General features: G+C 53.6%; 1 protein-coding gene across 2 annotated transcripts in view; it reads left to right on the top strand.

Annotated features, from left to right (window-relative positions):
• Positions 1-12,342, top strand: part of LOC105489794 (ceramide kinase) — a 55,068-nt gene that overhangs the window by 38,820 nt on the left and 3,906 nt on the right. For both annotated transcript variants that reach the window (XM_011754878.2, XM_011754879.2), the window contains exons 8-12: positions 857-1,009; positions 5,301-5,406; positions 7,431-7,507; positions 8,662-8,867; positions 10,333-10,541. In XM_011754878.2, the coding sequence (XP_011753180.1) occupies positions 857-1,009; positions 5,301-5,406; positions 7,431-7,507; positions 8,662-8,867; positions 10,333-10,541 (751 nt within the window). The remainder of the gene's footprint in view (positions 1-856; positions 1,010-5,300; positions 5,407-7,430; positions 7,508-8,661; positions 8,868-10,332; positions 10,542-12,342) is intronic.

Here is a 12,342-nt window from a genome sequence, read left to right as displayed (position 1 = left end):
TCCCACCTCAGTCTCCTAAGTAGCTGGGATTACAGAAGTGCATCACTACACCTGGCCAATTTTTGTGGTTTTTTGTAGAGACGGGTTCTCCCTGTGTCTCAAACTCCTGGGGTCAAGTGATCCTCTCACCTTGGCCTCCCAAAGTGCTGGGATTATAGGTGTGAGTCACTGTGCCCGGCCTACTTCTGATTTTACGTTTTATTTTATTTTATTCTATTTTACTTTATTTTACTTTGAGACAGAGTTTCGCTCTTATTGCCCAGGCTAGAGTGCAGTGGCGTGATCTTGGCTCACTGCAACCTCTACCTCCCGGGTTCAAGCGATTCTCCTGCCTCAGCCTCCCAAGTAGCTGAGATTACCGGCGTCTGCCACCATGCCCAGCTCATTTTGTATTTTTAGTAGAGACAGGGTTTCACCATGTTGGCCAGGCTGGTCTGGAACTCCTGACCTCAGGTGATCTGCCTGCCTCAGCCTCCCCAAGTGCTGGGATTACAGGTGTGAACCACTGCGCTTGGCTTGATTTTGTGTTTTAAAATGCCATGTGCTTTTTCTTCATTCTCAAACCACCATCCTTTCAGTTAATGACATTTCATGAGCCTCATGGATATGCTCTTGTTCAGTCCCCACAGGACAGCTCCCCAACCTGTTTTAGAAATTTGAGTGAAGTTCAGCCATTTGAATAAAAAATATGGCATCCAATACCCCAAGAGAGAGAATCCTTGCATTGAATGCCTTGTGTTTGTTTCACACTTTTTAAACATAACTCCCGTGTTTGCAAAGTGCTGTTGAAGGGGATGGAGTGGATGGGGCGGGGCCAGAGCGGGCTGTCTTCCCTCATGGCTGTTCTCTCCCACAGGGGACTCGCTGGCCATGGATGTGTCCTCCGTCCACCACAACAGCACACTCCTCCGCTACTCCGTGTCCCTGCTGGGCTATGGCTTCTACGGGGACATCATCAAGGACAGTGAGAAGAAACGATGGTTGGGTCTTGCCAGATACGACTTTTCAGGTAACTCAGAATCATGCAGACTCGCCCCGCATTGGTCGTGCCTCTGCTGCCTTCACAGACGTTACCTGACTGAATCCACGAAGCACCGTCAGAGGTGGGCCCCCACCTGCTTACACACGGGAAGCTAAGGGCCTCATGAAATGTGCCGTGGCCAGAATGTGGTGGGGTCTGGACTGGAACCTGGATTGCTCTGAACCAGATCCTGCCCCCTGGACCCAGGCGTAAGCCACAGAATAGACACCATGACAGATGAAGTTCACTCCAGAGCCCCAGATGCTGGAACCCCGAGACGCCAGGCCACCAGCCTCTCACATCTGGTAGGCAGGTGACAGAGGCTGCCCCACACAGGTCAAGTGGAAGTATTAACTGGAAAAAAATAGTTTTTTAAAATATATTTTAAAAATTTTGGCTGGGCGCAGTGGCTCAAGCCTGTAATCCCAGCACTTTGGGAGGCCGAGACGGGCGGATCACAAGGTCAGGAGATCGATACCATCCTGGCTAATACGGTGAAACCCCGTCTCTACTAAAAAATGCAAAAAACTAGCTGGGCAAAGTGGCGGGCGCCTATAGTCCCAGCTACTCGGGAGGCTGAGGCAGGAGAATGGCGTAAACCTGGGAGGTGGAGCTTGCAGTGAGCTGAGATCTGGCCACTGCGCTCCAGCCCGGGCGACAGAACGAGACTCTGTCTCAAAAAAAAAAAAAATTTTGTTTGAGACACAGCCTCCCTCTGTCACTCAGGCTGGAGTGCAGTGGCACGATCACACTTCACTGCAGCCTTAATCTCCCGGGCTCGAGCGATTCTCCCACCTCAGCCTCCCAAGTAATTGGGACTACAGGCACACGCCACCTTGACCAGCTAATTTTTTTGTTTTTGGTATATTTTTGTAGAGACAGGGTTTTGCCCTGTTGCCCAGGCTGGTCTCAAACTCCTGAGCTCAAGCAATCTGCCCACCTCGGCCTCCGAGAGTGCTGGGATTATAACCGTAAGCTACCACGCCCGACTTGGAAAACAATAGTTTTATAATCACTGTGAGCTTATTAGTCAAAGTGGCAAGAACTTTGTGCAGAAATTCAGCCTGGGATATCTGTGCGGAAGCTTGTCCGTAACTTCAGGTGCAAGTATCCTTTACTTCATTCAATGAGGTTTCGTGGTTTTGTTGGAGTTACACCATAGCTAGCCACGTAAGTGAAATACACTCACCAGCACGTATTTACTGAGCCCCTGCTTTATGCCGGGCCTGGTTTTTGATGCAGGGACGTGTCCATGAAAAAAACAGGCAAGATTCTGCCTTCCTACGGCTAGGCCGCGGCGGGCACAGAGAAGGACGAGTGTGAGCGAATGCCACACTGCGCTCCCCGAAGCCCAAAAGCTTTCATTCTGCACAGTGCTCTTCTCGCCCCAGCAGGTACTCCTGCATCACTGAGAAAACAGGCACAGACAGGTTGCCCTTATCCTGCCTCACTCTTCCTTGAGCCCAGGGATCCTCAGACTGTGGTGGGCACCAGCATCCTCTGGAGGGCTTGGAAGAACCCAAAGCATCCAACATGGCAGGTCCGGGCGGGCCTCGGAACACACAGGTCCCCCAGGCTCCCGGGGCTGCTGCTGGGGCCTCGGGCCAGATGGTGGTAACCTGTTGCCCAACCACAGAGCTTAGAATGAACCAGAAATGAACGCTGGTTTGAGCTCAGACTATGTAAGAGTTGCAGTCTGCACGCGTCAGGCAGTGGGTGCAACATCAGCAGCTTTTAAATGCTGGAAAAGGAGAACTTTAAAAATACATAGAATTAGCCAGGGGCAGTGGCTCACGCCTGTCATCCCAGCACTTTGGGAGGTCGAGGCAGGTGGATCACCTGAGGTCAGGAGTTCAAGACCAGCCTGGCCAACATGGTGAAACCTTGTCTCCACTAAAAATACAAAACAAGCCAGGCATGGTGGTGGCGCCTATAGTCCCAGCTCCTCAGGGGGCTGAGGCAGGAGAATCGCTTGAACCCAGGAGGCAGAGGCTGCAGTGAGCCGAGATCATGCCACTACACTTCAGCCTGGGCAACAGAGCGAGACTCTGTCTCAGAAAAAAGAAAAGTAGAATTTTAGCCTGGGCGACATAGGGAGACCCCATCTCGACAGAAATTAAAAACAAAATTAGCCAGGCACCCCAGTTACTCAGGATGCTGAGGCAGGAGGAGCCCTTGAGCACAGATGGTAGAGGCCGCAGTGAGCAGAGATTGGGCCACTGCACTCCAGCTGCGGCGACAGAGCCAGACCCAGTCTCAAAAGAAAAGAAAAAAAGAAAAGAGAAGAGAAAAGAAGATGTAGACCGTGAGGTGTGCCATTCTCACTGCCCAGTTGACTTTCCCGGCTCTTTACAGTTCGCTTTCAGATACATCTGTATCAAATTAAATCGAGTAATTCCTAATACTGAAATCTTAACCCTTTTCATATGAGAGAAAGAAATAGTAATTTGGCAAACTTTACGAAGCTTAAAAAGATCTAACGAAATTAAAAAACTAGTGTGGCTTGAAAATTAAAACCTAAGAAATGGAAAAGTTAGGTATTTATCTAAGGCTTATTAAGAAAGGTAATACCGAGAAAATGAGAGAAGCCATGAGAATTTTAGGAAGCAGTTTGGGTTGTGCCATTCGCCCAACTGCCCTTTGTTGAGCCCAGTGTGGCTCTGCCCAGCAAGGCCCCTGGGACGCCCCCTCCCTGTCCCTGCCTGCTGGGGTGGGGTGGCAGGCAGCCCCCTGCATGCCTGGCCCTCCCTTGGCCCTCAGCCCATCACCGCAGGCAGTGGCTGCAGCTCTGTCCCTCCCACCAGGATGAGAGCCCCAAGGCAGGAGAGGCCTCCCGGGTCTCGGGATCCCCATCCCGGCCACAGGGCCTGAGATGCTTTCAAGAAGGCGGGTTTGGGTTCAGTGGCTGTGAGGCGGAAAGCGTCCGGCTGTTCTGGGGCAGTACAGAGGGCCCTGAAGGAGAACGAGCCTGTGGAAATGACATACTCTGTTAAGCCAAGTGGAGTTTTAGGTGCCGGTAGGACATCTGGGGACCCATCTAGGGGCAGACAGAACCCGGGACGTCAGAAGCCAGTGAGGCGTCACCCTGGAGGCTGCATCTGGGTGATGAGGCCACTGCCCCCCAGCGCCCTGCACTTGAGCGGGGAGCTGGCTTGGAAGGTTGCTGACTGGTGGGTCGGCCTCCTCCCAGGGCCATGGACACGATGTCCTCGTGGGACCCCCATGGGAGGAGCAGGGAGAGAGGCCAGAGCCACCATGCAGGGAGGCGGAGCTGCAGCCTGGAAGGGCCCGCCTACTGAGTGCATTCCAGGCACCTGGCCCATGCCAGGTCCAAGACCCACAGGCAGGGCTGTCCTGGGGACAGTTGGGAGCTGAGTTTCAGGCACAGATGTCCTGGGAGCCAGACCGCTCTTGCCGGCAGCTTCCCCGACCCTGGGCGGTGCACACTGGCTGCGGGCTTGCCGTCTGCGGGCGGGGATGTGTGGGGAGGATGGAGGCCTCTGTATGTTGGGGTCAGGTTGGGGGTGGGCTCCCTGCAGGCTGTCACTGCCACCCCAGATGTCATACAGGGCAGCACCAGCCCCAGCATCAGACAGGGAGGAATGATGTCGCCCTGAGACACTCAGGACACGGCCAGGTTCCTGGTGTGGCCTACGGCGCCCCAGGGCCCCCCTCCTGCCTCCTGCCCAGTCCCTGCTATCCTGCTGGGTGGTGTTTCGCAGACAGCCCTGGGTGCCAGGCTGCAGGCAGCCCATGGACAGCACACACATTTGCCTGGAGGGCGGCCCCAGACTTTGGGTGGCAGCGGCCCTGGCCTCTGTCCTGAGCTCTTTAGGATGTCACAGGGGCTGTGGCTGACCCCAGTGGGGGCCACGCCCTGGGGCAGGTGGGGGCATCGCCAACCCTCATGAAGGGGTGGAGGGGATGACCCTGAGCCACTGGAGCCCACAGGCCACATCATCGAGGCTACACGGGGTGGCTGATGGCAAAGGCCCTGCTTTGCTGGCGTCGACAGTGGCCAGAGCCCTGACTGTCCCAGCATCAGTGGGTGTCAGAAGGCGCCAGCACCATGACTAGACGTGCTGTTATCCCGCGGGAGGGTAGAGATCCTGCCACTGCCCTCGGTGGTGACATTGCCTGAAGCAGGCCTGGCCTCTCCCTCCGGCAGACAGTTTAGGCAGATGCAGTTTCAGCAACGTTTCTGACACTGCCCAGCACGGCATCCTCACCGAGCAAGGACCCTTGTGGACGTTTTTTCTTCGCTGCACTCTGTTTCCAGGTTTAAAGACCTTTCTCTCCCACCACTGCTATGAAGGGACAGTGTCCTTCCTCCCTGCACAACACACAGTGGGATCTCCAAGGGATGGGAAACCCTGCCGGGCAGGGTAAGTGCATTTTTGTGTGTGTTTCTCTTGCAAATGACCGGAAATAAAGCAGACCGATTAGGAAGGTGAATGCGGAAGTATTTTCCAAATGTGGCGGAGGGTGCTGGATGCAGCGTGCCCAGAGACACGATGCCTGTTGATGCCCATGATGGCCTAGGCGTGCGTGGGGCTTGCTGTCACCATCTCTGTCCTCATGGCCTGCTCAGGCAGCCGCTTCTGTGCCAGGGATGAGGACTCTGGGGGAGGGTCCCACACCCACTGTTGGAGTGGGGGCCGAGCACAGGGTCTGCCCCTGCCGGGGTTCCCTTTGCACCCTGCGGGGGCCTAATGGAGAAAAAATGCAGGCAGGAAAGGATGGCAGATGCCTTCTCGGTGACCGTGTGTGTGCAGGGCGCTGGTGGCAGGACTGTTGGCAGAGCTGGCTGGAGTGTGTGCTCTCAGCAGCGACCCTCCTGTCCGCACCCCTGGCTGAGACCCTCACCCATGTTAGCCCCGTGCTCCAAGGCAGGAGCCCACTCTACAGTAAGCAGAGCCCAGGCCAGGCACACCCTCAACCCCACAGGAAGGCAGGGGACCCTCAGCAAGAAGGCTTGAGCTGGCGACAAGGGCTGGTGCCAGGGGTTAGGGGGCAGAGCCAGGGCAGCCGCCCGGGGAGAGGCGACGCAAAGGGAAAGCGGCGTCCCGCCAGGGAGGGGAGGCTGAGTGGAGTCAACCACAGCTGAGAACGCTGTGCTCTCCCGGTTTGGCCAGTGCAGGCTCTGCAATGGTGTATACGTGAATGAACAAGCAGTGACCCCTCTCACCTGGTGTATCCCCGCCCCCTACCCCCACACAGTGTACTCAGTAATATCCGACCAGTGTAAACAGAACCTTAAATAAATCTAAACGCCGTTGTCCCAGGCCGCATGACCTCACTAGCGGCGCCATGGAGGGCGCCTGAATGGTCATCCCGTCTCTGCTCTGCCTGGGGCTGAGGACACGGGGCTGTGGGGACAGCTGCGCCTTTGTGAAGGACATTCACTTTGTCCTTTCAAGTCATGCAGACTTCAGAACCTCCTTCTCCTAGCTCCTTTCCTTTTTTAAGTGAAGAATTTGAGACCGTAAAATGAGAATATTTAGAGGCAGATGCCGTTTGCGTCACTGCATTAAAGAACTCGGCGGCTGATAGCGATTTCCACCCGTGCACACACTTGTCCTGCTTGACAGTGTGAATCCAGCAGCCCCCAAGACCAGCAGGATGTGCCAGACGAATGACTAAGTTGTAAGCCAATGGTTCTGAGTTATTTGCTTGTTATTGACTGGAACAGATAAGCCCTGTATGATTTGTTATCTGAAAGTCAATGAGTCCTCATCCCAGGAGTCCGCGGGAGGAACCAGTGCCTGGGTCCCTTCTCCCAGCCAGGCTATGTTACTGCAGGGCCAGGCAGACACCGACTCCAGGTGGCACCTCAGCGTCCTCATGCTGTGCTTCTCCTCATGTCCAAACCTTTTAGAGAAGGACATGTTGAATGTGTCATTTTAAAAGTAGGTCTCATTCTGAAACCTCTAATTAATACGCCAAAAAATATTTTTTTTTTTTTTTTTTTTTTTTTTTTTGAGGTGGAGTCTCGCTCTGTCACCCAGGCTGGAGTGCAATGGCCGGATCTCAGCTCACTGCAAGCTCCGCCTCCCAGGTTTACGCCATTCTCCTGCCTCAGCCTCCCGAGTAGCTGGGACTACAGGCGCCCGCCACCTCGCCCGGCTAGTTTTTTTTTTTTGTATTTTTTAGTAGAGACGGGGTTTCACCGGGTTAGCCAGGATGGTCTCGATCTCCTGACCTCGTGATCCGCCCATCTCGGCCTCCCAAAGTGCTGGGATTACAGGCTTGAGCCACCGCGCCCGGCCCCAAAAAATATTTTTAGTTAAGCTTTTGAAATGGAACTTTTTCGTATGTGAAAAGAATGTAAATACATCTGTATGTGTCAAGCATACGCACTGCACCTGCAGCTCCATATTTAAAAGGTGATGATATTCTTGTCTTTCAGATGCTTTGTTTGCAGGCAAAGCAAGCAGCAGCTGGAGGAGGAGCAGAAGAAAGCGCTGTACGGTTTGGAAGCTGCAGGTAATTCCTAAGACACAAGTTCAGTGTTGTCACTGTGTGTGCTGGAGTGTTAGTTTCTGTCCTCTCTCAGGGCACTGCCTCTTCTCCCCGCCCACCTTTGCTTTTCCTTTTTCCTGTCTGGCACCAGGAATCCATTTCTCCTTAGTCCCAGGCATCATCAGGTCACTGCCACTTGCCGTGTACAACTGTGTAGGGCAGCAGGTTTTGTGAAAGTCCCCGTTGCCCTTTCTGAATCGCTGTAGTGGTGCTGAGTCTGGACTCCCGTCCTGGTGCTCTAGAATGTGGGGCAGCAGACTTCCCATTGAGGGCTTGCTGGTGACCACCTCAGGCCCTGGCAACCACAGTCTCTGTCCAGCAGACGCAGCCTAGGCAGTGGACAGTGAGTGGGTGTGGCCATCTGCCAATGAAACTTTATTTATGGACACTGAAATTTAAGTTTCATAGAATTTCCACATATCACAAAATATTATTCTTTTGATTTTTTTCTCTTTCTCTTTTTTTTTTTTTTGGATGGAGTTTCACTCTTGTCGCCCAGGCTAGAGTGCAGGGGCACAATCTCGGCTCACTGCAGCCTCCACTTCCTGAGTTCAAACCATTCTCCTACCTCAGCCTCCCTAGTAGCTGGGACTACAGGCACGCGCCACCATGCCCAGCTAATTTTTGTATTTTTAGTAGACACGGGTTTTCACCATGTTGGCCAGGCTGGTCTCTAACTCCTGCTCTCAGGTGATCCACCCACCTCAGCCTCCCAAAGTGCTGGAATTACAGGCGTGAGCCACCGTGCCAGACCTTTTTCAACTATTTAGAAACGTGAAAAGCATTCTTAGCTCTCAGGCCACACACAGATGAGCGGCGGGCCAGATTTGACACACAGCCATGGTTTGCTGACCCTTGTTCTAAATTGTCCAAAAGTCACCAAGTGAGAGGGACAATAGTCCTATCTTCCGGGAGGTGACCCTTTGGGTACCCCTTCCTGTGCGGAGCGGACAGTTCCGTGGTGGATGTTTTTGGTGTTGAGCTGAAGAGGCGGTTGCATGAAGTGTCTGCTAAATGCATGACCAGGTGAGAGCCCGGATGGCCTCCCACCATCCTGGTGCAGGGCGCTGCCCGGTGCCACTGGAACTGTGACGTCTCTATGGTTCTTTCTGCTTCAGAGGACGTGGAGGAGTGGCAAGTCGTCTGTGGGAAGTTTCTGGCCATCAACGCCACAAACATGTCCTGTGCTTGTCGCCGGAGCCCTAGGGGCCTCTCCCCAGCTGCCCACTTGGGAGATGGGTCTTCTGACCTCATCCTCATCCGGAAATGCTCCAGGTTCAATTTCCTGAGATTTCTCATCAGGCACACCAACCAGCAGGACCAGGTAAGTGGGGTGCTTTTGCGTGGAACCTCCATTGGCAAGTGATGTATGGTCCGGCAATCCCTGGTTTATGTGTTGTAGGAATTCATTATTTAATTCAAGGGAAGGAAGGGCAAATTTTTCTTATAATTTCACAAACTTTAAACTCCTGGCTACAACTACTCCTTGTAACATTTCATTTAAAGAGATACATTTTTGAGGCCAGGTGCGGTGGCTCACACCTGTAATCCCAGCACTTTGGGAGGCTGAGGCAGGTGTATCACCTGAGGTCAGGAGTTTGAAACCATCCTGGTTAACATGATGAAACCCATCTCTACTAAAAATACAAAAATGAGCTGGGTGTGGTTGCGGGCACATGTAATCCCAGCTACTCGGGAGGCTGAAGCATGAGAATCGCTTGAACCCAGGAAGTGGAGGCTACAGTGAGCTGAGATTGCACCACTGCCCTCCAGCCTGGGTGACAGAGTGAGATTCCATCTCATACACACACACACACACACATATACACACACGTACACACACATATACATATACACACACACATATACATATATACACACACATATTTGAGCACAGAAACTAAGAGTTATGAATGTTTATAATACAACTTCTTGTCTGTTGTTTCTCTTCCTGTTAAAAACAGAACAAAGCGATACAGTAAAGATGTAAGTGGCCCTTGAAGGCCACTTAAAATAGACTCTTTAGGCTCCCAGAAGCGGGTTCTGTTCGGGCCCTTCTGCCACAGCTTTCTGTGGCCCACACAGAGGAAGACCTAAGTCTAGTCATGTTGGGAGAAGCGGAACTTTTGGTCACAGTCTCCAAATTTAGTCACATTTCTTTTTTTACTTAAGTTCTATTTAAGATCTAGTCTCATGCTATTTTTATGTGGCTTTTTAAGTAGTGCTTTTTAAAAAAGAGAATACAAAATTCTATAAATCACTGCTAATTAACTATCAGAATTCTGTTAAAAGCATTCATCATTGTAGATAAGCTGTGGTTTCTAAAAGCATTAGAAGTCATTTTGACAAGTGCTGGGAAAGCTGGGCGCTGGGGAAGGTGGGCGCCGCGGAAGGTGGGCGCCGGGGAAGGTGGGCGCCGGGGAAGGTGGGCGCCGGGGAAGGTGGGCGCCGGGGAAGGTGGGCGCCGCGGAAGGTGGGCGCCGGGGAAGGTGGGCGCCGCGGAAGGTGGGCGCCGGGGAAGGTGGGCGCCGGGGAAGGTGGGCGCCGGGGAAGGTGGGCGCCGCGGAAGGTGGGCGCCGCGGAAGGTGGGTGCCAGGTTTCCCTTCATCTCTGAGCCGTTGGGTCACCCAGAAAGGGAACCCCAGGGGCCCGCACAAGCGGCTGCATCCTCCAAGAAGGGCCGTGTGTGCACCAAGGCCCGAGAGAACTCGCTGTTGGCCTGGGGTTTCCTGCTGCCCCACCCGGATGACGTTTAGAGCTGAGTCATCCCTCTCACTGTTTCTTGGTAGTTTGACTTCACTTTTGTTGAAGTTTATCGCGTCAAGAAATTCCAGTTTACATCGAAGCACGTGGAGGACGAGGACAGTGACCTCAAGGAGGAGGGGAAGAAGCGCTTTGGGCACATCTGCAGCAGCCACCCGTCCTGCTGCTGCGCCGTCTCCAACAGCTCCTGGAACTGCGACGGGGAGGTCCTGCACAGCCCCGCCATCGAGGTCAGGTGCGTGCAGGGGTCCTCCAGCCACCAGCGCCAGCCCCGTGAGCCCTGAGGTGTCTGTCACAGGCTGCCCCACCCGGGGTGGGGGGTTCCCTGGGACTTTATAACACAAAACGTAAGAATGTTTTGTAAATGCATTTTTCTTTCCCTACGTCAAATATCAAATGAGATGCCGTTACCCGCATTCCGGAAAGCTGCCGGGGCGCCGAGTCCGCAGCGTTTTGTTTTGCAGATAATTTTCATGGGTGTTTGAGGCCCCTCTATTTCATCTTTTCCTCTTCCACACCCTGTGCTCCAGGCTGGCACTGGCTCTTTGCCCTGGCATTCTCTCTCTTCTCCTGAATAATTCAGAAGGTGGGAGGCCGAGGTGGGCAGATCACTTGAGATCAGGAGTTCAAAACCAGCCTGGCCAACATGGTGAAACCCCGTCTCTACCAAAAATACAAAAAAAAAAAATTAGCCGGATGTGATGGTGGGCGCCTGTAGTCCCAGCTACTTGGGAGGCTGAGGTACGAGAATCGCCTGAACCCAGGAGGCAGAGGCTGCAGTGAGCTGAGATCACACCACTGCACTCCAGCCTTGGTGAGAGAGCTCCCTCAAAGCTGGCCCTGAGCGCCACTCCTGGACAAGGGCTGCAGTAAACCCTATGTGTCCCTCACTCAAAGCTGGCCCTGAGCGCCACTCCTGGACAAGGGCTGCAGTGGGGGCCCTCAAAAAAATTTAAAAAGGCAAACAAAGGAAACTGCCTTTACGGGCAGTGCTTTGTCCACCGAATCCACCAGGGAACCGTCAGCCTCAAGGGCCACGGTCAGTCACCAAGTGCAGGTGCTCTGTCCATGGAGGGGCAGGAGGCAGCAGGGGCTGGGAAGGTCACCCCGAGGATGGGAAGGAGGGGAGGAGCCCCAGAGGGATGCCGTGTGCTGGAGGCCACGCAGCCTGGGGGAGGCAGGTGTGGCCAGACACGGATGTTCAGTCTCCCTGGGGCAGGTGCCACGCCCCTCCTCTGGCTGGCTGGGCGGAGGGTGGGAAGCCGTGTCCTCCCCACACCCACTGGGGCCCATTGTATTTGGAAATCTGTAATATATCACATTGCCAGATGGAATTTGAGTGCAAAGAAAATTGTTTCTCCATAGAAAGACAGTAACAAGCAAGCTGATTTTTTCAAAAGGCCATTGAATTAGGTGTGGGCGTGCAAATTACATGAGACTGGGGAACTGTACAGCTCTAGGCGGATTCTGAACTGTTGGCAGATGTTGGTAAGAGCTCGGTCTCCTTCAAGGAAGCCCAGCTGGACACTTGTTAACAGAGCGTGGCTCGCGTGAGAGCGATGGCAGGCTGGTCAGCAGGCCCACGCTCGTCTGCACCGAAAGCTGGGTGTCAGATGGCCCTTGGGCGCTTTAAGTCACAGCATGTAAGAGGACGCATGCATCTCTCTGGACGGCTCCCCACTTTCAGCGACTCCCCAGCCAGCCAGCTGCGGCTCTAAGAAAGCTTCTCCCATTCGCATGCAAACAAACCTAGGGGAGAAGGAGACCTCCGCCCCTCCCCAGGCCCAGGTCCGCGCGCCCCCTTTCTTTCTGTCAGGGTGGCGATGGCAGGAGGCCGTCGGAAAGTCCCAGAACACCCACCACCCCAGGCAGCTGTGCACAGGGACTTTCCTCTGTCAACTCGTTTTACAAGTTTGGGAAGTGGAATTATTTTTAATATTGGTATATGTATTTGTTAAAGAAATAATTTGAAAATTAGGACAGGCATTCTTGAAATACGTCCTGTCTATCTTGATAAATAAAATTGTTATGCCTTG

Source organism: Macaca nemestrina, chromosome 15, assembly GCF_043159975.1.
Source record: "Macaca nemestrina isolate mMacNem1 chromosome 15, mMacNem.hap1, whole genome shotgun sequence".
Classification (NCBI taxonomy): Eukaryota; Metazoa; Chordata; class Mammalia; order Primates; family Cercopithecidae; genus Macaca; species Macaca nemestrina.
This window is presented reverse-complemented; position numbering and strand designations above follow the sequence as displayed.